Genomic DNA, 26,095 nt, shown 5'->3' with positions numbered 1-26,095 from the left:
GGCAGGGAGGTAGGCAGGCAGGCAGGCGGCATTCTTCTTTTGATCTTTAGATCCCTGAGGCCTGTGGGAGGCACTCTGGAAGTCCAGTGAGCCTAGGCTGGCTTCCTCTACAGGGATGCCACCAGGGGCGGGGGTAGGAAAGGGTGACATAGAACTGTTGTGGGAAATATCAAAAACAAAACCCAAAAAACAGCAAGTTCCCATGCTACACCCAGCTACTTTCTGTCCCGTGGGGCTTGGCTGGCCATGCACTGGCGGGCAATGGCTGACCTGTTTTTATCTCTCTGGCCTGGAGCTCTTAAAACATCTCTACCCAGCTCACTAGGTTTCTACTGGTGGGTCACTACCACACCAACTCAGAAACAATGTTCAGAAACAATGGTAACTCAATTGCTGGGTGGAAAAACTAAAATCCTAACCTGTAAGCCTTTTTTTTTTTTTTACCCCCAAGACAGGGTTTCTCTGTGTAGCCCTCCCTGGCTGTCCTGGAACTCACTCTGTAGACCAGGCTGGCCTCGAACTCAGAAATCCGCCTGCCTCTGCCTCCCAAGTGCTGGGATTAAAGGAATGCGCCACCACTGCCCAGCTACTTGTAAGTCTTATTAAATCTAAATCCTCCAGTGGTGAATCCTAATGGATCTGCTATTGAAACTGGGAGACACTCTACATCTTGTCCTCAAGATGTCCCTGTCCAAAAAGACCTAACTCTCTCCTGCTTCCTCTCTTCCCCTCTCCAGCTGGAACGTTTGCCTACTCGCCCAGTGATTGGCTCCTTTATTCATTAGAGGATTGGTTCACAAGAAGTTACCTGAGTATGACTCACTCCTTGTCCACAGCTCCTCCCAGGATAGCGGGATTAGCATTAACATCCAAACAGCACCAGGCCCACCCACAACACAGAACCACCATGAAAAACTGTGTTGCCCCTGACTGACTAGCAGCTATATTTTCTGAATAGAAAGTTCTAGTGGCTTCCTCTAGGTTGTCTTTTATGGTCATGAATAAACTTCTGGTTGCATTCTATGCAGCTTTGTGTGAGTGATTTATGTATCGAGTGGGAGAGTTTAGACTTTGAGACAGGGTCTCATGTAGCCCATGCTGGCCACAAGGGCTGAGCAGGCATGGATGACCTTGAATCATGAATCCTCCTACCCCAGCCTCCTAAGTGCTGAAATGACTAGTGAGACCCACCCCGAATCACATGGTACTGAGGGCAGAACTCAGGGCTCTGTGACCTGAACTTCAACCCCTTCTGTTTTTTTGGGATGGATCTCGTTCTCACATGTTTTCTCTCTCTCTGTATGTCTGTCTGTTTCCCCCCTCTCTGTCTCTCTGTGTATGATCCTCTCTGTGTGTCTCTCTGTCTCTCTCCTGCCCAAGCTGTCCCTGAACTCCTGGGCTCAAAAGATGCTCCTGTCTCAGTCCTGAGTGCTTGGGGGTCACAGAGGAGTACTGTCAGACATGGTCCCCACTTGTTCTTGACAGCTGTAGCAAAGGGCAGAGTCTCACCATAGCAGTCATAGGGAAAACCAGCCACTGAAGAATGATAGCCAAGGTCAAGGAGGCTGATGGGAAAGGGTGGTGGTGGAGGTGAACTGCACATACAGGAAGTGGAGCATCACCACGACGTCTCAGCTCTTGAGTGAAAGAGGACAAGGAAGCTCTGCAAGGCCTGACTCACACCCCATTTCCACCCAGAGGCTCTTCTGGTCTCTTCCAGCCTTGGAGCTCTCAGCACAGCTCTAGGAAGCTGCTGGCCACATGGACACATGACAACTATATACATCAGGGATGTGGCTAGGATTGGGTGACTGTGGGACAAAAAGCCCCCCACCCTCAGTGCCCCTGACCACAGAAGGCATCAAGTGTCAGCCACAGATGAAATGGGAAATGAAACAAGAGTTCTGGAGGCCAGGATGAGCACCCTCCCGCCCCCTGCCAAGATGGACCCATTCCTACCAAAGAACCCAACACAAGCAGCAAAATCTCAAGCATGGTTGGAGATGACACAGTAGGTGAAATACTTGGCCACTCAAGTGTGAGGAGCTGAGTTCAAATCCCCAGAACTAACGTAAAGCTGGATACACAGCATGACTGTCTGGAGGTGGAGAGAGAAGAATCACAGGGGAGCAGAAAAAAAGCAAACAAGGTGGAAGGTGAAGACCACACCTGAGGCTGCCCTGACTCCCACACCTAGGTCATGTCACACACACGCGCACCCGCAGAGCCAGGAGTGGTACAAATTATTGATACAGGTTTCACTGTGTAGCCCAGGCTAATCTGTAAGCCCTAAGTCTTGTTCACAGAGTAGCAGGATGGCAGGTCTGCACCAGATGCTGAGTAACTGCATAAAACCTGAGACCCTGTCCAAGTCACAAAGAGACATTTAAGGCTTTCCTCAGCCAAGCAGCTCCTGAGACTAAAGGAAGGGGGAGCAGATGTGCCAGTCTGGATCACAGCTTCTGAGGCTGTCGTCCTTGGCTGCAGACACCACCACTTGCCTTTCTCTGGCTGTGGCTCAGTCCTAGTGGAATTAAGATGTTGACTCAGGAGTTTCTATGGACAGCAACATCCCCAGCCCACTGATGCTGACACCTCCCACCACCTTTTTAAATGGCTGCACAGAGGCCAGGCTCAGGTGTCACTCCTCGGGCTTCATCTACCTTGTTTTTTGGGACAGGGTTTCTCATCGTCCTGGAGCTAACCAAGTGGGCAGGCTGGCCAGGAGCCCCAGGGACTGTCCTGTCCCTGCCTCCCTGGGCTGGGGCCCAGCTCCTGATGAAGGTGCTGGAGCTCCTGAAGAGGGACTGGGGATGGATGGGGCCCTCACACCTGCTGCCTCTCCTGTTCTGAACCTGGGGTTGTATGATTGGCTCTCCTCCCCGTGTGTGACAAAATACCCACAACAACTTTTTGTGTGGGTGCCTGAGATGGGAACCCAGGTCTTCAATCACTCCCCCCACTTGCCTTACTAATACTTTCACCACATCAGTGGCCTCCTGTTACCTTAGAAAGCCCATGATGTCTAGAGCTGGGCAACAGGTCAGGGGCTCAGAGCTCACCTAGCAGTGTAAAGCCTAGACCTGTGACAGGGCATGCCTGTCATCTGAGCACGTGGGGGATGGAGGCAGGAGGATCAGGAGTTCAAGGTCATCCTCATGCTATATTAGAAACCAGCCTTGGTTACACCAGACCATTGCTCAAAAACAAGCAAAATTATAAAACAAAGAAGACCTGGATTGTTTAAAAACAAACTTCTCCAAGGGTATAGGCAGTCATTGTTTGATATAATTGAAACACTGTAGTCCAACTTTGTCCCCAAACTCCTGGGCTCAAGGGCCCAAATGATCCCGCCTCAGTTTCCCTAGGAGCTAGCTGGACTAACAGGTGCAAGCCACCACAACCAGCTTCATCTCTGAATTAATGGGTTTATTATACATTGCCATGAAGTGGTGGCAAAGGCCATCACTTGAGAGGCTAAGGCAGGGGAATCTTGGATTTACAGTTACATTTATTTAATGTGACACCACAAACCAAACCAAACCAAACCAAACCAAACCAAACAAGAAGCAAGATGCTTGTCTTGATAAGGTTTATGCCAACTTGGCACAGGCTAGTTATGTGTGGGGTGTGGGGGTGTGAAAGGGAACCAAGACTAAGAAAATGTCAGCATCAGATTGGCCTGTGGGCAAGTCTGTGGGACATTTTCTTGATTGATGATTAAAATGGGAGATCCCAGCTCACTGAGGTTGGTGCCATCCCTGGGCTGGTGATCCTGGGTTCTATAAGAAAGCAGGATGAGCAAGCCAGGAGAAGCAAGACAGTAAGGAGCACCCTCCATGGCCTCTGCATCAGCCCCTGCCTCAGGTTCCTGTCTTGGAAGTGAAATCAGCCCTCTCCTCTCAGCCACTTTTGGTTGTGGTATTTCATCACAGCAGTACAAATGGTCACCCACACCTTTAGTCCCAGCACGTGGGAGGCAGAAGCAGGAAGATTTCTATGAGTTTGAAGCCAGTCTGGACTACATAGTAAGTTCTAAGTCAACCAGGGCTACACAATGAGACCTTGTCTCAAAAGTAACAACAAATATTTTACAAGTGTTTTCTCTTTCTTTTTAAAAAACTGTTATGACCTATCTGAGTATCTCTATGAAATGTGTGACGGTAATTTAAGTTTTTATTAATTTATTTTGGTGGTGTGTGTGGTTGCACATACAAGTCAGAGGACAACTTGCAGGAGTCAGTTCTTTTTCTATTATGAAGGTCCCAGGGGCTGAACCCAGGCTCTTAAGCTTGGCAGTAATCACCTTTACCAGCTGAGCCATCTTGCTGGGCCCAAATTATTTTGCAGTGCTGAGGGTAAACAATGGCCTTTGGGCACTGAGCCTCTGTGATATTTTCTTTTGTTGAGGCAAGGATGGCAAGCACATGCCACTCTCCTGATTGACACCTGTTATCTCAGGGCACTGCTGACACTGGCCACCAACCACAGTGTGGGGCAGTGGACTGTACCAGGCAACTTGGTAATATTGAGTGTGCTCACCTGCTTCCAATCAGGCCCCCGTCACGTGACCACACTCCCTACACAGGAATGTGACCTATGGTCACAGAGATCAGAACAGAGTTCTCCATGCTAATGAGGTATCTAGAGGCCCTGAGGATTTAGCCAATAAGCTTACATTCCTTCCTGCAAAAGGTATATTTAATCTGTGGTCCTCCCTGAGGGTATGGTATGTACCCATTTTCCATGATGAACAATCAATAAACAGTCTAGAACCAAGGACTGTCTCTTTCATCAAGAACCACAGTGGGGAGCATGGAGAAGGCCTTTGTCTACAGAGCCTCACCGCCTAGGTCTCCTGCAGAAGGCCTCCCTGTCCTCTTAGACAACAGCTACTAAGCTAAGGACAATCCCTGTAGAGCTAAGCTGGAGTTCCCTCTCCTCCTGGCCCCGGGTTCCTCAGCCTGTGATCCTCTTCTGTTCCCAACTCCCCAAGACCCAGCGGCATCTGGATGTCCAGGAGTTTGGGAGCCCCTGTCCCTGAGCTCTTCATCGCAGGCCTGTGGACCTCTGACCCCCTCGATTCCTCTGCAGTTTCCAGTGGTAAGTGGACATCCAGGAGTCAGGGAGTCCCAGGTTCTGTCTTCCACACCTTAGGCTGCGCTTTCCCAGCCCCTGAGCAGTATATCAGTACTTCCCTTGAGCCCAGCACCCGACAGCTGCGCAGGGAAATGCAGTCTAGCATCTCCACATTTTGTTTTGTTTTGTTTTGTCTGCCCAGCAGGGTTTCCATACCCCAGTGACAGGGAGAAACTCCGAACCACATCACAGAGCTCCAGCTGTCATCTGCCACCCTGTCCTTGCTCCCCTGCTACAGGAACATGCAGAGGAGGACTATGGGGTGAAGTGTCCTTGCTCTCAACCTACACTAACAAGAAACATACCTAGCTGCATTACTCACACCAGGGAAACTGAGGGAAAGAGGCAGTTCAACAAGTCACCTTCCAGGAATGTGGATTCAGTGTTGCCTGCACACTGGTCGAAACTGGGCAGCTTTTAGAGGCTTCAGAAGGAATAATGACAGCTAGTGTTGAGAGATGGTGGACAGGGCCAAAGGTACCTGAATAGGGTTCCACTACCAAAATGGGGAATGGTGCTGTGTGTGAAGGACCTTACCCCCTGGATTCTCTTTGAACAAAGAGATAGCTGACAGCCTCCTTGTTTCTTTCCTAGAGACAAGATCTCACTACAGAGCCCCTGCTAGCCTAGAACCTGCTCTATGGATCAGACTAGCAACAAATCCAGTTTTATCTGCTTTTGCCTATTCAATGCTAAGATTAAAAGTGCTGGGGACTAGAGAAATGGCTCAGCAGTTAAAAGCGTTGGCTGTACTTCCAGAAGACCTGGGAGCATCCACATGGCTACTCACAACTGTCTGTAAGTGCAGTTCCAGGGGATCTAATACCCCCACACAGACATGTGTGCAGGCGAAACACCAATGCACATGAAATGATTTTTTTTTTTTAAGAAGTGTGCCATGAGTGAGGGGCTGGGCACTTGGCTCAGTAGATAGAGCCCAGCCTAGAATCGCCCAAGGAGGGGCTCAGGGTGTAGCCTGAGTAGAGTCTCTGCCAAGAGTCACAGACCCATCCCCACATGCATACCACACAACCACAGTGTCTGTCTGTAAGGCAGGAGCTGGATTTTGATGTGGAGTGATTACTACCATCCAGGAACACACATCTCCTTCCCAATTCCCATTTTTTCCTTTTTTCCTGGTTGGGAAGAATGCTTAAGTGCTTCCTTCCTTGCAAATGCTGAGAGACAAACCAAGTGCTTAGCTGTCATCATTATACTGGGCCTTGGAACCTAGAAATAACAACGTACCCCCTTCCTGAAACATGCTGCCTTTGACCAACAACTTGCTCGACACTCTCACCCCACAAGTTTGAGTAGATACACTCCTTGTGTTTTTTAAATGCTCTTACATATCCTGGCTGGCCTTAAACCTGGCCTTTGCTGGAGTTGACCCTGACCTTATGATTGTCCTGTATCAGCTTCAAGTAGCTGCTGGACTGCACATCTGAGGGCTGCACCCTGCTTCTCTTTACCTGGTCATGTAGACTCCAGGAGATCTCGGGGGCAGGTGCTGTCTGAGGGGGAGGTCAGCACACAGGTCTAGTGGCTCAGGAGCTCTGGTGGGGGTGAGGTAGATGGGAGTCAGGTGGGGAGAATCAGTGTGGGTCTTTCTGTGATAGCACACTCTGGTTTTTGGCAAAGTGGCACAGAGCACAGCACTCACACAGGCCCTGTGCATTTCTTCTGAGACACTTGATACTGTTTTGGGGACAGTGCCAAACTTGCCTCAAACTCTTAGGCTCTGGCAGGACAGGCATGTTCTACTGTACCCGGCTCAAGGAGACCTTTTTTGGGTGCTTAAACTATACCCCATAATTTCACTCAATTCTTAGATGTGGTGTTTCCAAAAATATAACTTCCCCCAGGTCTGAAATAGCCTTGAGGCAAGCAAAGGCCCTTCCCTTGAGGGGTGTGCGAGGGAGAAGCTGGACGCAGGGTGCAGGGCAGACCCGGAGTGCACAGCTGTCCCACGCCAAGGGCTACTCAGGGCCCCTCTGAAGCTGTGGCTCCTGCATACCTCTGAAGGGTCCTTTTATTCCATTTTGTCTCCACTCAGAAACTACGCTGTAAACCATTCGCTATCCATCCTAAGTGTAATGTACTTTGCTTCCGCAGCTGTTCAGTCTGTCTGGGTTGCTCTGAGGAGAGAAGCTGCAGTCTCCATTTAGCACCTCATAATAAACTAGCAGGAGCTAGGTAGAGCGGCCTTCCTTCTATCTGGCAAGGCAAGAAGTTGCACTTCTCTAATACTCAGGAAGAGAAGGCAGTAAGGCCTGTCTCTGTGTGCCTTTTGCTCCCAGCACTTGTAGGACTTTCAGAGTGTATGTTCACATGGTAAAAAGTTTATTATAAGTTTGCACATAAATTCAGGTCATAAACTGAATAAGAAACTTATAACAAAGAATGTCTACATGCATTTCCATTAGTAACAATTATCTGGCTAAGCATTCATCAGGTTACAGGTTCATAGCAAGTTAAAGACCACAACTAAGCTGCCCTTGAAGTTTTGTATAGATAAACCCAGTCAGTATTTTATCTCCTGTTTTTGCACCAGTGGTCTTGTGGTGTGTATTTTCTTTATGACCTTTGGTTAATCGTCTCTGTAATCCCTTGGAATGAGCCCTAGGTTTTAGAAGTCTGTTGTTATCTCAGAAGTAATTAAGCAGTTCTGTTATAAAAGGGTCTCGAATGTCTTTGTGCTACCATTCTGAATGATGGTGACCCTAGCTTGCATGCTGGTTGTTCCTGCAGAATAAACTCTCTTTGTTTTTATATACTATCTGAGTCTGGGGTCTTCCTTCAGAGTTTTTGGACCCTTAACACCTCTCTAGGAATGGTCCTGGGACACACACCTGTTAGCAGTGTTCCCTCATCCACCCCCACACCCCTCCTGCATGACCAGCTGCTAGCTCTCTCTCTCCCTTCTTTCTGAAGATGCAGTGACTCTTGTAGGTCTCTACTGCTCTCTGGCTCCCAATGTCCTTGAGGTAGGGTGTGTGCAGGCAGCCTGTTGGTTTGCCTCAAGTGCTGAGTAAAGGCACCAGAGGCAGGAACTCGATGGCCCAGTAACTACTCCTTCCCAGTGTGTGGCAAGGCAGGACTCCCTACCTTATTAACACTGGTTATAACTTTCACTGTGTCCTCTGCTTGTCTCAGAGCCTCTATAGGCACATCAGACACCAGATACTGGCCATGACTCCAGGTGCCCACAGGCTTCTGTCATGATCCTCATGTTAGTGTTAAGGTAGGTCAGGAAATAAGAGCAGGGTTGATGGGAGAGTAAAGGGGAGGGACTCCAGATCATGGTCAGTGTCTAGGCCTCCATGTTCCTGGCAGGTAGGGTGGAGGAAAGACTGAGGTTTCCAGGAGATTCTCCAAGGCAGGAATGTGGTGATGGTAGATGGCTAATAAGAAAGTGGGCTTGGCAGACTTGGCAGACATTGGTAAAGTGATGGCTATGCATGCATGAGGGCCTGAGCCTAGCACCCAAAACCAACATAAGAGAAAGCCGTCATAGAGGCCAGGCTTATAATCCCAGTAAATAGAGACGGGAGATTCCTGGGTTTAATGGCCAGAGCCAGCCTAGTCTGCTAGGCCGGGTCCAAGCTACTGAGAGACCCTGTCTCTAAAATGAAGGTGGATAGTACTTGAGGACAGATACCTAAGACTGTTCTCTGGACTGTATACCCCTTACACACAGACAGACACAGACACACAGACAGACACAGACACACAGACACAGACACAGACACACACACACACACACACACACACACACACACACACACACACACGGAGGGAGATAACCCTGCCCTGGCCAGCCACAGCACTGTGAAGTTACCTGCTACCACTGAGACTCCTGCATGGACAAACCCAGCCTCTAAACACCATGGAATGCCTACTTCTAAGACTTCCTTTCCCAACTCCCCCACACTGTTAGAAGACCCAGGAGAGGGTGCCCACAGGGGTCTGCACTGAGCATCTGTGACACAGGTGCCAGGAACCTGAAGCCAAGCAAATACACATGGTATATGACACATTCATCTCTACAGGGCTCTAGACTTTTCTCTATGTACATGGAAGTATAGTCATCCCTCAGTATCTCAGGGGGTGACTTTTCACACTCCCAAGCCTTCCTGGTGCCCAGCACACTGGACACATGAGTGCTATGAGTGACTGCTGTGTGAGAATGCCTAGGGAATGGCAGTCCTGTGGCTTGGTCCCAATGAAGCCAGCAACCTGAATGACTGCACCATAAGCATTCACTCATCTCAGACCCAAAGCCCACCATGGACTGACCCTCTCAAACCCAGAGTCAAAACAAACAAACCTATTACTTGTCCATCTCAGTCAGATGTTTTGTCATTCAATGAAAAACGACAAAAAATGATGTCTACTTGTGTATATTTTTGTGTTTACACCCATCTCAGGATGGAACCTGGAGCCTTGTGAATGCTAGTCAAGTAGTAGACCTGAACTACAACCCCAGCCTCTCACTGGGAAACTCTAGGCACCGCCCTGAGCCATGCCCCTAGCTGGCTGCAGGTTTTTTCCACCACTCTGCCCTAGTGTCCATTCCTGCTGTGATGACAACATACCCTAACAAAAGAACCCTGGGGGGAGAAGGGGTAACTTGGTTCCCAGTCCCAGGAATAGCATCCATCATTGTTGGGAGTCAAGGATGCTGCTTAACTAGTCACACACACTCAGCAGCAGAAAGAACAAATGCATCACACTGTACGCGGCTTGCTTTCCTCACTCAGTCTAGGACCCAACCCAAAGGGATGGTGCTGCAAAGACTGGTGTTTCTTCCCACCTCCATGGCACCATCAAGACAGGACAGTTACCACAGGCCAATGTGGTCCTGACACCACCTTCATAGCCGACTCTAAGACTGTGCATCCCAGACTCCCAGCGGACACCCACAAGCACAGGCAGAGCCAAACCCAACATTCATATTAGATCTTTCTGAACACTTACTAAGCCTTAAGGCTTCTTACACAAAAGAAAAGATGAAACCCCAAACTGCTTATTTCTGGATTTTTCCACTTAGTATTTCCAAACTGCAGTTAACCATGAAAAGCTGAAGCCCAGAAATCAAAACCGGTTAGAAGATGACGACTGTCCACAGTCTGCAAGGAAACCTGTACTGGGGCTGCACTGGGGCTGCACTGGGGCTGCACTGGGGATGTGATGTGGCTTGGTTGGTACAGTGCTTGTAGCTTAGCTGGTAGGGTACTTATAGCTCAGTGGACAGAGGGCTTGAGTAACATCCACATGAGCATCTATTCTCAAAGCCACATAAACCAGGCCTGTCATGCCCGCCAATCTGATACTTAGGAGGTGGAAGCTAGTGGATCAGGAGTTTGAGGTCATTCTCAACTACAGTACAAGCATGAGGCCAGCCTGGGTTATATGAGACCTAGCTGAGTAAAGGAAGGTGAGGAAAGCCCAAGGGAAGCCTAGTGATCCTGAGGATAGTCCGGCATAAAACCTCCTTTTTGGGGGAATTCCTGTTACTGATGTCATGGGTGCAGGAAGACATGTGACTTGATGGACTACAAAATACAGCTTCCTGGGAGCACCCAGGCTGGAAGCCCGCGATACCTCTGCCAGCTGCTCGAAGTCAAGTGGCTCCCAGCAGGGCCCTAGTGACATCTGGACACTGCATTATGACTGCAAGCTGTCAGACCAGGCTTAGACCCCCAAACATGCACACCAGGGGGAAACATGAGTTTGAACATGAGGGATGACCTTTGTGTGACTGTCTGGCACGCCCTTATGCACATGGGACATGCTTGCTCTGAGACATCCTACAACCAATGGTCCCCTAGACTGCTTTCTCTCCATGTGGACCACACACACCCCAGTTCCACATTCTGCTCTGGATCTCTATGTATCTGATTATCCATCCATCCATCCCATAAGGGCCTCAGATCCCAGGGCTTAATTCACATTGTTCCTTCCTGTCTCCACAGTGGGTATCCAGTGACCCAGACTTGTTCAATGACCCTATCGCCTCCTGGGCAATGTCCCCTAGGCCCCATCACTCAGCCCCACACACATCAGCCTCCCTAGCTAAGATATGATCTTCATTCCTCCCAGCTGTCCACAACACCCCTCCGTGTTTAAACTTTGAAATGTTATTTTTATTTATTTTGTGGTTGTGTATGTTCATCCATATGTGGAGGTCAGAAGACAACTTTAAGGAGTCAGCACTCCCCTTCTACCATGCAAGACCCAGGGCTTGAACTCAGGTCCTGAAGCTTGGCAGCAAGCTCCTTTACCCACTAAACCATCTTGCCAACCCAGGACCAGGCACCTTCTAAGGTAAGTCAAGAGGGCCCTTGAGTTTCTGTTCTGCCTTAGATGAGCTATCAGTTGACCAAAATCCTCCCAATAGTTCCTGCAGCCATATGAGACCCCTACTTCACTGCACCAAGATCAGCCCTTCTTAGCCACTGGTCTTGCCTGCTTCTACTCCACCTGAAACTCCTTAATGCAAGCTGCCCTTGACTGCAGCTTCTTAGCAGGATGGGCTGGCACATGTGGACACATGTCCTGCTCCTACCCCAGGATCCTTAGGTACTCCAGCCCTTAAGTCACCCTCAGCAGGCTGCTACAAGGTATGCTGCTCCATGTGGGTAAGCAGTGACCACACTCCTTGATCCTACAGCATTGCTCTTAAGGGGGGGCAGGGAACCCTGAAGTGTAGAGACTTTTCTGGCTGGGGACCCTAATTCTAGGCAGTTGTGCTAAGGAATGAAATGCTGACATAGCTAGCAAGCAGAGGAACCAAGCAGTGTCTGACCACAGGGTGGATTATTACTCAGCCACGAAAAATGAGCAAGAGTCCAACATACCCTGTAACACAGATGTATCCTGGAAACATGCTTTTGAGTGACAGAAGGCAGACCAACTGCCACGTGATAAATGATGAAATTCATTTGAACCAGCCACAGCAGGCAAAGCCAGAGACAGGAAGTAAGAGTAGTGGGCAGTGACAGCTGATATGGATAGGGAATCTTTTGTGGGAGATGGAATGTTCTGGGTAAGATAGAGGTGATGTTTGTACAACACCGAATGTACCAGATGGCATTTTGACAGTTGACTTTGTCAACATGACAAACCCAGAAAGAACAATCCTCAACTGAAGCCAGGCAGTGGTGGCGCATGCCTTTAATCCCAGCACTTAGGGGGCAGAGGCAAGTGAATTTCTGAGTTCGAGGCTAGCCTGGTCTACAGAGTGAGTTCCAGGACAGCCAGGACTATACAGAGAAACCCTGTCTCATAAAACAAAACCAAGACAAGACAAGAAACCTCAATTGAGGAAGTGCCTCCATCAACTGGCCTGTGAACATGTCTGTGGAACACTTTCTTAACTGCTAACTGATGGAGGAGGGCCCAGCGCACTGTGGGTGATACAATTCCTGGGCAGGTGAGTACTGAGGGTGGTGCCTTAAATCCCAGCACTCTACAGAGTTCAAGGCTGGCCTGGTCTATATAGTGAGTTCCAAGACAGTTAATGCTATGTATGTATCAAAAACAAAACAAAAACAAAAACAAGAAAGAAAGAGAGAAAAGAAAAGGAGAAAGGAAGGCAGGGCAGACAGGCAGTAGCCTGGGGACAGCTGGTAAGCAGCATTCCTCTTTCTGCTTCAAGCTCCTGCCTTGGTGTCCATCAACGGCAGGCTGCAATCTACAGGATGGAACAAGCCCTTTCCTCCCTACACTGCTTCTAGTCATAGTGCTCCCTGCAGCAACAGAGAGCAAACCAGGACAATGATGTGTCACTGGGATGAAGTACTGACTTTGTAAAGTGCAGCTTTAGCTTGAGGCTGGAGTGCTAAGCCACAGGGTGAGCTCTGGTCGATGCTGGCCAGGCACTCTTGCTCATATCACACTATAGCACAAGCACATGGAATAGCAAGTTGTCATGTAGCCAAGCCTGAGCTGGAGAACTACACTGCGGCCCTTCAACCCCTTCTCAATTACAGACCCAACGATGCCACCAACTCCCACCACCTGCCAACACAGTCACCTGGGGACAAATCTCTAAACAGGACACTGTCAGCTGCTGCTGAGCTGTACTCTTGGTTGACAGAGACAGGGGGGCTCACAATGTAACCCAGGCTGGCCTCAAATTCCTTCTGCCTTGGCTTCCAAGTACTCCATCGACAGTCACTTGCTGCCACACCCAGCTGAGCCACACATTTAACCTGTCAATATCAAGGCTGTTAAACACCCCTAGCACATAGGCTGAGGTACTCCCAGTTCTAGAACTTTTTACCAGAGTCAGTCTGGCCAAACATCTTCACCTAGATCTTTGGCTTCTCACATCAATGAGGCCATGTCCCTGTGGCTAGGCAGAGCCAAGCCACCATACCCCAGGGAAGCCATGACCAGTGGGCAAAGGTCCTGTAGTTCTGGTGACCTACAAGGTTGGAGAGTGGAGTCTGGTTTACAGAATCTCTAAGGACACAAGCCCTGGCCCTGAGCAGGAGGCAGCAGCAGCTTCAGAACCCATCCCTGTTCTGGAGTGAAGATGCGGGCTGTCTCCCTCCCTCAGACTTAACTGATGTTGCGGGGCCTGTAGCTAAGTAAAGTCAGACAGACCCAGGGAAAAGATGTGGGTCTATGTTTCATTTCTGCTTTCAGAATTAGAGCCGTGCTGTCCCTTTCATGCCAGCAGCAGCTGGGGACATGCCAGGGCCAGACAGTCTGTGTTCTGCTTCCCTGGAGTGAAGCCATGTCCCGGGAATGCTTTAGGGTGAACCCCATGACCAATGTCCTAGGCTCTCTGCTGAGCTCAGTGCTATCAAGGGGTGCTCTGCCCATCAAGAGTAACAATCAACTGGGCTCACAAAGCCTCCAGATGTCTAAGCTCAGGCAGCCAACAGCCCACACAAGTGTCTCCTTTCTGAAGGTAGGCAGTATGGACGGCCTACTCCTTGCCTGCTGGAGGATGCCCTGGTTCATGTTGTCTCCACATTCTTTGAAATGGAGACTATCACAGGGGCATGCAGGGACACTGATTGACAGACCCCTGCCTTTCAACAGGAGTCCTCCTGTTTTCTGGTCAGTATTGCACTGTGAGGCTGCATCCGGACCTGAGAGGACAGGAGGGCCCAGTGACACCCTGACCTCAAAGCAACCCAACTTCTCCTTTTAGGGAACTGAGAAAAAGTCCCTGACACTGCAAGCTGCATGTTATCTTTGGCCTGTGCACGGACCAAAGCTTGGGACCCTAAGAGGACAGGAATGAGAGGCTAGAAAGTCACATGAGCTGGGTTAACCTGTGACCCAAGGTGTACCAAGACCTGAGTACACTTGGCAGCTGTAACCAGGGAAAAGAGGCCTCACAGTTTCAGCTAACAAGGTCTTGCTGGATTTGTTGGCCAGTGCATTTTATGCAGTACTCAAAAGAGGAAGCAGGGGAGGGCAGGGGGAGGGGTATGGGGTGGGGGTGTAAACAAGTTGGGACCAGCTTTGGCAACATAGAAAGGAAGGAAGGGAGCCATATATGGTGTAGTACATGCCTGTCATCATAGCACTAGGGAGGTAGAGACAGAGAGGATCAGGAGTCCATGGTCATCCTTGGCTACATAGTAAACTTTGAGGCTAGCCTAAGCTACATGGGTACCTGTCTCAAAGTAAACATAAAACAAAACAAAACAAAACAAAGAACTTGTGCTCACATGTACAAACCTCAGCCAACACACATAATTAAAAATGAAATTAGAAAAATAAATAAAAGGAAGAAATATAAATCAGGCTGTGTGAGATGTACATTCCTTTAATCCCAGCACCTGGGAGGCAGAGGCAGGTGGATTTCTCTGAGTTCAAGGCCAGCCTGGTCTATACAGAGATTTCCAGGACAGGCAGAGCCACAGTGAGACCCTGTCTCAAAGTAACAAGTAAATAAATAAGATAAATTAAAATTACAAACAGAAAAAAGACAACCTTCTGGCAGAATTCTCTGCCAGAATGTCTCTGAGGATGACTCCAGGCATTTTTAGGTGTTCTTGTGTCATGTCTATAGGAGTGCTCCTGGCCCCCTGGTGGATGAAGGCTGGGAGAAGAGCTGATCCCTTCAGTGCAGCTGGTCACTCTGCAGAAAAGGACCCATCACCATCATGGGGACTGCTCAGAAGGAGCTGATGGGCACTTCATGAAGCATGTTGACTGCCCACCATGGAGCTGGCTCTGGCTCACCTAGAACCCAGCAAGGCCACCAAGGCCACTGTCCTCCCCAGTCCAAGATTGTCAGAGACTGTGGGTCAGGGTGCTCTGTGGTTGAGGCCCGAGAAGGAAGCCAGCGGGCCTGGAACCTGACTCTTAGCAGTCACTAAATGACTGACAGGGACAACAGTCAGTGCTGTGCCAGTATGCCTGAGGGGCACTGCAGCGATAAATGAGAAGGCTGGTAGTGGCTTCACCAGAACAAGAGAATGACAGGTCCTGAGACAATTATGGAGCTGGTAATGGACCCCTGAAAACAAAGCCGCTGAGTGTCACCAGCAGTTAGTCTATGGGGGCCACTGTGGACAAGTGTGTGTCTCCCACATGATTCACACCTAAATTCTTGGCTCAGGATGTGGAAAAGTGAGCTCATTTGGAAACAGGGTTGCAGGAACCTGTGTTCTGTGGCTATAACAAAACATCCAGACTGGCTACCTCACAACAATGAGGGGCTCCTTTAGCTCATGCCTCCCCTTTCTTACCCTTGGGCTTTCACCTTTTCAGTTAGAGGGTCTCTGCAGGCTCTGTGTGATGCTTCCAATAGCACCACTCTTGCCTCAGCATGGAAAACAAGGGCTACCTGAACACAAACCGGTGCCCATCTTGAGGGTGGCACCCGCAGCACAGTACCACATGCATAGGGGCCCATGCCCATGGATGAAGTAAGACGTTGAGGAATCGTACCATGCCACATAGAACAAACTCAATTTAAAACCTACAAACTGCCAGGCTGTGGTGGCACACACCTTTAACCCCAACACTCAGGAGTCAAAGTCAGGAGCATCTCTGAATTCGAGGCCAGTAGGGTCTACAGAGTGAGTACCAGGACAGCCAAGCCTACATGGAGATAGCCTACCTATCAAAACAAAACAAGACAACCAAAAAACCCTACAAACAGCGTGTTTAGGGACTTTTCCATTTCTTATTTTCAGCTCATGGTTGACTGTTGGTGACAACACAACAGGCTAACAGAGGGAGGCTTCTGTATTTGTGTGTTAGGTGGTTGATCTGCACAGATGAATGGATACAAGCTGGAGAAGCCAGAACCAAAAGGAAACTTAAATTATTTTTCTCTTTTCAAGTCAAGGTCACATGTAACCAAGGCTGGCCTCAAACTCTCTAAGTAGTCAAGGATGACCCTAAATTCTAGATCCTCCTGGCTCAATCTGCTAAGTGCTGGGACAAGAAGTACAAGCTACTGAGCTTGGCATAGAATACCTATTTGGTAGCTGGGCAATGGTGCACACCTTTAATCCCAGCACTTGGGAGGCAGAGGCAGGCAGATTTCTGAATTCGAGGCCAGCCTGGTCTACAGAGTGAGTTCCAGGGCAGCCAGGGCTACACAGAGAAACCCTGTCTTGAAAAACCAAACAACAACAACAACAAACAGCAGCAGCAACAACAACAATAGACCCCCCCCCCAAAAAAACAAACAAAAAAAGAATATCTATTCTGCTACTCAGTGTTTTTTTAGTTTATTTGTTTTAAGTTTATGCACCATGTGATGGCTGAACCTTCCTTTGGGTTATAGAGCAAAAAGCAGAACCACACCACCCGAGCTGGTGAGCATCTGAGCCCTGTGACCTCACATGATGGCCTGCAATGATCTCAGTGGAAGAGGAACCTAGATGAACACAGCAGGCTGAAGCAACTGCAGTGAATCTGCACATCAGACAGTAGCCATCCATACAGGGTGGGAGGTGGGGGGAGGGGGCACAAGAGGTCATAGGTCAATGAAGGCCACCCACTCCAGTTCCTTACTCCAGGGACCCTAAGGGATAAAGAAGTTTCCCACATCATGGTCATGCCCCATCCTGGTTTGGCACTCACGGGGCAGGGGTTGGGGTAGACTTGGTTCATGACATTCCAGGCCACACACTCCTGAAGCCTTTCCCATGCCAATCTCTACATGACTGAGAATCTGCTTGGGGACAATGACAGGGAAGAACGCATCAAATGTGTCCCTCATATTTCCATTTTTGCCTTTTAAGAAACATTTCCTATGATTTTATTTGTTCTGTGTGGTTGTTTGCATGAGTTTATGTGCATGGCATGTGTAAGAACTCTTGGTGACCAGATCTTCTGGAACTGGAGTTACAGATGGCAGTGACCTACCACGTGGGTGCTGGGAACTGAACTTTGGTCCTCTGCAAGAACACTATATGCCCTTAACTGTTGAGCCATCTCTCCAGCCCCCCGCCCCCCCCCATTTGATCTTTCGATGTTTGTGCACACACTGGTGCACATGTATGTAGTGAGCAGCATGTGGAGGCTGGGGACAGCTTGGGTACCACACCCTGGAATACTGCTGGCCTCCTCTGGGGCAGGGCCTCTCCCTGGCTTGGAGCTCATCCCTTACTCTAGTCTAGCTGGTCCACAAGCCCCAGTCTCCTGTTTCTGCCCCTAGTTCTGGGACTTGCATACAGCCATGCACAGCATTTCCCAGGGTTCTGGAGGGTCAAGCCCAAGTCCTTGTGCTGTTGAGGAGAGCACTCTGCTGACCCTAGCCCCCACATGGTCCAGCCTCAGTTAGCTGGACACAGAGCCTGCACATATGGAGGATCAACTGTCAGGGGATGCTACTTAGCAAGGAGAAGAAAGAGTTCCCGAGTTGCAAAAGGCAGAGGACATCCAGGAACAATTATATTTGTAGGACCAAACAGCAAGGGGGCATAGTGTGCCCAGCCCTGTGACCGGTGAGCCCGTGGGGCATGAAGACTGTGGATGGGGATGGACAAAGAAGAAAGGAAGGTGCACAGGATGATGGAGACACTGCACCACACTAAGATGGCAGCCCAGGGTGTCACACTGGCACCCACGTACATGGAGACTCAACTCTGAGGTGCACTGCAGACTTAGGTAAAATCAGCACAGCACACTGGCTTCAGTTTATATAAAAGCACACCGCAGTGCAAAGAAGCAGAAGATGCAAAGTTGAGAGAGGCACCTGAGAGGTCTGTTACCTGCTCGTTGCTCTCTGGCCTGACACTGCCTTGAAAGAAATCCTACTGAGCCTGGTGGTGGTGGAGCACACTTTAAATCCCAGAACTCGAGAGGCAGAGGTAGGTGGATCCCTGCGAGTTCTGAGGCCAGCCTGTTTTACAAAGTGAGTTCCAGGACAGCCAGGACTACAAAGTGAGACCCTGTCTCAAAAAGAAAACAAAACAAAGAAGAAAAAAACCAAAGCCCACTGGCACCAGCAATACAGTTCAGTGGGTGAGGCTGGTGATCTGAGTGCGATCCCTGGGAGCCAGCAATACAGTTCAGTGGGTAAGGCAGTGGTGATCTGAGTGCGATCCCTGGGAGCCACACCCTGGGATTACCTCAGAAAGTCGTCCACTGACATCTAGGTATGCACTGTGGCACATACATATCCACTTATAAAATTGACTTTTTAAAAAGCCTATTGAGAAAGAAGGGCTGGCAAGGTGGCTCAAGTGTTAAGAACACCAGCTGCTCTTCTAGAGGCCCCAGGTTTGATTCCTAGTACCGCCATGGAAGCTCACAACTGCCCATAACTTAGTTCCAGGGGATTTGATGCCTTTGCTGGTTTCTGCAGGCACTAAGAACAGACACAAATGCAAGCAAAACATCCTTGCATGCACATACATACATATACATATGCAAAGTACCAGTACACTTTTGCATACATGCACACTATACACAACGAAAAAAAGCTTACCACTAAGAGAGAGAAACAGACAGGGGAAGAGGGGGAAGGAGAGAGGGAGGGGAAGAGAAAGAGAGTGAGAGAGAGAGAGACAGAGAAGAGAGGGAGAGGGAGAGGGAAAGAGAAGAGCCAAGTGGAGCCATTTCTGGGACCTCAACTCCAGAGCTGCAGACCCCAGCCCACAGTCACCCCTGACCTTGATGTACTATCACCTGAGACATGTTGATCTCTTGCCTTAAAATGCCCAGAGCTGGGCTCACTCACTCATCCCTTCTGTCACCCATGCCCAGAAGGCTTGCCCACAGGAAATATTAATGTCTCCCATGGACTTTAGTTACTGGGGACCCTGGGCAGCAGGCATAAAGTGCGGGATCTGAGATGGTCTCCCCGCAATTTGCTGTGGCACCATTTCCCTGCCACTCCTGGGATGCCCTGTGATGTTAAGCATGAGCACATCAATCTGCTGGCCCAGGACCTGAAGGGCAGATGAACATCAAAGACATATAAGTCCTGCTGCTCTCATCTTCCATTGTGAATGCTCTCAGACCTGAGGTCTGTCCTGGCCAAGCCTGGAGACACAGCCTCCCTCAAGTTCTGTAAACTCCTCTGGGTAAAATGTATAGCCCAAGGCTCCCCTTACATCCCAGTCACTCCAGGGCCGGGACCGCTGGAGGTAGCCTTGACAACCCAAATTCATGGTTGGAATAGTTCTAAGGAGCTGACACTAAGCCTGCTGCCCTGCCTCATCTAACAGACTCCTGTGTGCACTTTCTCTGTGTGGAACATTGGCATACAAGCTCAATGTACTCTGGGATGGACATGGGGCTTGCACATGTTCAGTGAGTATTGGGAAGACCCTGGGCATCACACAGAGCTGGGGCAGCAGGCCAGCACTTCCCATCTCCTGCCCTTCACCTCCAGGCCCTAGTGCTCACCTCCAGTACAGGCCCTGCGCCCAGGATGGTCCTTTCGACGCCACTGGCATAGCCCTTCTGGCTGAGTGCTGTGAGGCAGTGGATGAGGAAGTTGGTGCTTTGTGTCTTGCCAGAGCCACTCTCACCAGAGATGACAATACACTGGTTCACGTGCTTGCGCAGCATGGCGTAGTAGGCTACATCGGCCAGAGCGAACACATGGGGCTCCAGCTTGCCCAGCTGTTGGTTCTCGTACATCTTCACATACTTGGGGTTGTATATGGGCAGGAACTTAAAGGGGTTGATGGCTACCAGGATGCTGCCCGCGTATGTGTAGATCTTTTGCTGCATGAAGCGCAGCTTCAGGTTCTGCAGCAGGTTGGCTTCAGTCAGCTCTGGCAGGTTGCACAGGTCATCAAAGTCTGCTTGAGGCCTTGGCAACAGCCCTCGCTCTACCAGGCGACACGCAGCTGTAGGCTGAGCCAGCAGCTGCAGGGGCAGGTACTGAATGCTGCCATCGGCATTGCGTTCCTGCAGCAGGAAGTAGTAGCCATCCTTCTGAGGGTGCTCGTCCTGAGCTCGCCGAGGCCACAGTAGCACTCGGTGTACAGGTGAGTCGCTGGCATCCAACACCCATTCCTCCCCGCCTGACTCCTTCACCTCCACCAACACATAGTGCTTCGAGCCATCTAGGTGTAGGCTGGCTACCACGTCTTGGATGACATCGCTTGTTGTGCTGTCCTTGGTGGCAGTCACACGGCATGAGGTCTGGCTCCCAGTGCTGGACAGCTGCGGGTAGATGTGCAGGTGGTAGGTGGCCTGCTGCCGACGGCCCGAGCTGCCAGCCTCGTGCGCACTCATCTTGCCAGCCTCCTGGCCTCAGCATGCCTCACCGGCGGGTGCACACCTCCTGCAACTGGAAGGAAGGTGGGGGTTAGCCTGGTGATCACATAGGCACACAGCTCCAGACCTACAACAAAAACAACTAAGGCAGTTCTGGCCAGAAGCCACCAACTGCTCTTGTGTGAGGACCCAAGTGCCTCCCATTTACCTGCTTTGTGGCAAACATGATAGAACCCAGAGCCTACTACAGATAGGCCAAGTCAGCACACCTGGGGCGCCTTGTCAGAGGGCAAATTCTAGGCAGGAGCTCTACCCAAGCCATGGCCTCAGCCCCTCACTGGGTAATTCTAAGCAGGGGCTCTATTCAGGAGCCATGCCCCAACTATGAAAAAAGTAATTTTTAATAAAATGCATTACTTCTGAAGTCTGCAAGAACAAGGAATATGAATAGATGCTGGTAATAGCCTGGGTGGTATCTTGAAGCAAGAATCATATCAGTATGGGTTAAGTACATGAGCCCCCTGTGTACCAACTGAAGAAAATGAAGCCTCTGCTCAAAGATCAGCAGGAGAAGCTGGTTTCAAACCCCAACAGTGAATGAAAAACAGTAGGAATAATTATCTTTGGGAGCTGAGGAGCTTTCAAAGGAGCACTGACATGAAAGAGGGGTTCTGAAGGATGAAGAGGAGTTCATTCATGAGACGGGCCACTAAAAGAAGAGTGTTGTAGTCTCACAGTAGCCTGTTTTTATAAATAAATTTTATTCCAAGGCAGAAATACTGTGTGTGGCTGCTTTTGCTACAATACCAAAACAGAAGAGTCACAAGAAAGACCAAGAGCTGATAAGGCTCAGATATTTGTCTCCAAACTCCTTCCAGACATTTGCTTGCTTCTGACTTTGCAGCCCGATCCTAAAGGGCTAGACTGGCAGCCAAGGGATGACATCAGCTCTGGGATCCTGAGCTGTGAAATTTTAGGAGGGACATGCTGAAAGAGAAGGTGACAGCATTGGTTCCCACAGGCACCATGGAAATGCTCAAGGAGGACAAGACACAAGCCTCACTTTTGGGTCTTCCCACACCACTAAGGAGCTGTCTCTTCCCTTCCAGCTAACAGCTGGAAGACCACATGTTTGGGTGGAGTCTGGGTCATTTGAGGATGGGGTCCAGCTCAGTGGTGAGGAACTTGTCAGGCATTCTTCAGGTCCTGGGGCAATCCCCTGGCTTGCAAAATAAATATTGTTCAGTGCATACAGGCACACTCGGTAGGACAAACTTATCATCCCAGCTACTGGGGATGGTGAGGCAGGAGGATATGAATTAAAAGATAATTCAGCTTGATTCTGTCTTACAATAAAAGTGTGCAACTAGAGAGACCCAAGGTCAGACGAGGCTGCGATATTTGCCTCCTTGCCACTTGCAGATGTTGCTGCCTCTGACTTTGCAGAAGTGTGACTCGGAGAGCACAAGCCTAAAAGGACTTCAACATACACTGTTTCAAAACAGCAGGAAACAAACACTCAAGTAGGCAAAGCCCAAACACAGCCAGCCCCATAGCCAGATCCACACTGCGCAGACAAACTCTCATCTGTAGATCAGTACCACTACATGCCTAGTGCCCAAAGAGGCCGCACGAGGGTGCTGGATCCCCTGCAACTGCAGTTGCATATGGTTGTGAGCAGCCTCATAGGTGCTGGGAACTAAACCCAGGTCCTCTGGAAGAGCAACCAGTGCTTTTAATACGTGAGTCAATTCTGCAGCCTCTGTTTCTAAATGTCCTAACTACCAAAAGGAATGCAGTGGCACAGAGACATATATACATACAAAACACACATACACATTAAATAAAACAAGAATTAAAAAATAAAAGACATCTAGACATGGTTTACTGTCCTCAGGACTAAAAGTTGATGGCCCTGAGGGCAGAAGTGCCTGGCAACTAGACTGGATCCCTGGAGGCCACACAGAGAGCCAGATGTATCAGTGCAAGTCTGTACTTCCACAGTGAGACAGGAGGATAGCAGGCATACAGAAGCTCAGAGCCCAGCTTGCCTGGGGTACACAGTACCACTGCTGCAGAAATGTGAGACTGTTACTCAGAAACAAGGCAGAGGTTGGGTGGGGTGGCTATTGTCACCTTGACATTTGGAAGTCAGAGGTAGAAGGATCATTGAGTTCAAAGTCAGCATCACATAGATAAGGAGTTGGAGGCAAGCTTAGGATATAAGAGACCATGTCTCCAACCCCCCTCCCCCCCAAAAAAACCCCAAAACCAACCAACCAAACAACAACAACAAAAAAAAAAAAAAAAAAAAAAAAAAAAAAAAAAAAAAAAAAAAAAAAAAAAAAAAGAAAGGAAGGAGAGAAAAATCATCTCTCAAAAGTCCTGTGACCTCCAATTGTGGCAAGAGTACAAGCAGGTGTGAACACACACACACACACACACACACACACACACCCTGAGGCATGTATGCACATACCGTGTTAATGGTTGACTCTATACACATACTTTTGTTATTGCTCAGTTTTGGGCCTGTTTTTTCAGACAGGTCTCACTATGAAGACCTGGGTACTCTGTAACCCATTATGTAGGCCAGGCTGTCTCAATTCGCAGGCCTGCCTCTCTTTTGGAGGGTCCCGTTCTGGTTTTAGTTGTTGTAGTTTCAGACAGTCTTACACTGTGGCCTGCCTGGCCGAGGTCCTGTGATCTAGGCCCTTCCTCTGTTCCTGAGTGCTAGGGTCCCAGTTGTGCACCACAGGTCTTGGGACATTTGTTTCTTTCCATATTTTGTGTTTGTGGCTATGTCATGATGCACATGTGTGTGTCAGAGGATGATTTGCAGGACTCCACCATGTGGGTTCTGGGGACCAAACTCAGATCACTGGGTTTAGCTGTAAGTACCTCGACCTGCTGAACTATAGCACTGGCCCTTGGAAGTTGGTTTAACTGTTAACCATTTTTAATACAGCAAATAATAGTCATTCTCACCCTCCTTGAACCTCTCTAGAGAAACAAAGTGGTAGCAGGTGAATATTCCCAGCACTGTGTTTCTAAGATCCCTGAACTAGAAACCACTAGAGCAGCCACAGCCAGAGGATGGATAACTTCAACACAACACAGGTACCAAAAGGTACCACCCTCTAAAACTTAGATGGAACCATGAAACTGGAAAAACGTTGGCCCCCAAACAGTACACACAGACCTGGCAATTCTGCTCTTCTAGACCCAAAGCTCAGGAATTCAAATTTCAGGATGGGACTGTATACAGTGTGGCTTGCATTAAAAGGTAGAAATACACCGATGGATGAATGGATAAATAAAATATAGCACAACCACAGGGGGAATAGCCCTCAGGTAAGGTAGGGACGCTGCACTAGTCCACAGCACATGAGTGAAGTTAGAAAACGTGATGTGGCTATTGCTCGGCTGGCAGAGTGACTACCTAGCATGTTGAGTCCAGGGTTTCATCCCCCAAAATGAAGTCTGAAAGTGGTTGCACCTGTCACCCCAGCACTGGGGCAGTGGAGGCAGGAGGATCAGGAAGTACAGGGACATCCTTGATTACACAGGAAGTTTGGACCAACCTGGTCTGCATGACCAAAACAAAGAAACAGCTCAGCATAGACTGTGTGAGTGAGTGTGTGTGTGTGTGTGTGTGTGTGTGTGTGTGTGTCCCCACTGACAAGCAATGTCCAGAACAATCCAGTCCATCGAGGCAGAGGAAGAACAGGCTGCCAGGGGCTGGAGTGATGGGTCTTCTAGAGCTACATGGACAGGTTCTGGAATGAACAGCTGTGAGGGTTGCATAACACTGAACTACTACCCACTGAGGAACTGTCTGCCTTCAATCATGAATTTTACATAATTTCAATAAAATGGAAGTACTTAGGGTGTGTGTGTTACATTCTCTAAAACATAGCTAGCCACAAAGGAAGTGAGCTGGCTGCTGGCTGCTTCCGGGTGACATGAAACGGAGGGTCAGGAGACCTATGTGCTTTTGATCTTGGTCACAGCAGCAGGCTCATACCACAACCTAGAACGCCACACAAACTTCCTGTTACAGGTTCACACCTTTATAGATTGAGAACCTGGTGATGAGATCTTGAGGATGACCTGGACTATTGAGGGAGGACAACACTGCAGGTGACAGTGCCCACTGAGCCTGACATGGGCTGAATCTTCAGGACCACCTCTGCTTGAAGCAGAATACCTACTCCTATCATGTGTTCTGTGAGCTCCACAGAACACTAACACACACAACAACAAGAACCACAACAAAATGGAAAGTCAAACAAATCCCATTGGCCAAAAAATAAAAACTAGGCTTGGTAATGCATAGCAGTACTTGGGAGGCTGAGGCAAGAGGATACCAAGTTCTAGGCCAGTGTGGACAGCTAGACAGATCCTGTTTCATTCAGCAAGGATGCGGTTGGGAGTCTGTGGGTACAGCAGGGAATCTGGGTGGGGTTCACAGCCGTGCTTGCCTGGCAGTTCAGGTCACTCTGAAAGTCAATCATACATTGTTCCAGGTGGTGCCACTACCTGGAACAGTTTGTGTGAGAACAGAGGGACTCGAATTGAAATTCTATGCCTTAATCAGTCACATACATCTACATGCCAGTTATTCACTGCCTGTTGACCTCCAATCAAAGATGGCCTGTAGACACAATGGAGGGGTCATGCACATGACATTGACTAGTGATGGTATAGCTAGTTAGTCTGCTGCATGGTATTTGCAAAATAACAACAAAGACTAATTAATGATGTGCACTGGAAAACATCTGCCAAATGAGACCTGACTGCACACTGCTTGTATACCCACACATACACATGTCCTGTGCACACAAGCTCATATAAACATGCCCTCATGCAAGCCCCTCTACACATTTGTACACAAGAGCCTTCACACATCCACCCTTGGGTCCATACACACCACCACAGAAACTTGCCCACAGCCAGGCTCAGTGAAAATTACCTCTAGAGCATGTGTTCTGGGAGGTGACCCCAGTGTGCCTGCCAACTGCATGGACAGGAGCTCTGGATTGTTTGCCAGCAGGCAGCCTGGAAACAGGTGGCCAGGGGTTATACTGCTGCCCACCCAGTACCTAATAGGGACTGTCTCCCATGGGAAAAGCTAGAAAGGCCTGTTGATAGGTTCCATCTAGTCCCTGGGGGATTGCTACCTATCTTGCCAAAAGACCCCTAGCTGAGCCCCTCTGGATATGTTACAGATGCAGGCTGGGGCGCTCTGTGACCAGCTCTGGCCCTTGCTTCAGGAACTGCCTTC

The 26,095-nt window shown here is 49.3% G+C and overlaps 1 protein-coding gene across 15 annotated transcripts in view; it reads right to left on the bottom strand.

The window, feature by feature from the left end:
• Myo9b (myosin IXB) overlaps window positions 1–26,095 on the bottom strand; it is a 92,820-nt gene that overhangs the window by 54,457 nt on the left and 12,268 nt on the right. For all 15 annotated transcript variants that reach the window (XM_031340199.1, XM_031340202.1, XM_031340201.1 and 12 more), the window contains exon 2: window positions 19,987–20,881. In XM_031340199.1, the coding sequence (XP_031196059.1) occupies window positions 19,987–20,826 (840 nt within the window). In that variant the 5' untranslated portion in view covers window positions 20,827–20,881. The remainder of the gene's footprint in view (window positions 1–19,986; window positions 20,882–26,095) is intronic.

Source organism: Mastomys coucha, unplaced genomic scaffold (assembly GCF_008632895.1).
Source record: "Mastomys coucha isolate ucsf_1 unplaced genomic scaffold, UCSF_Mcou_1 pScaffold22, whole genome shotgun sequence".
In the NCBI taxonomy this organism is placed as follows: domain Eukaryota; kingdom Metazoa; phylum Chordata; class Mammalia; order Rodentia; family Muridae; genus Mastomys; species Mastomys coucha.
Note: the sequence above shows the minus strand (reverse complement) of the source record. Positions and strands in the feature narration are given on the sequence as shown.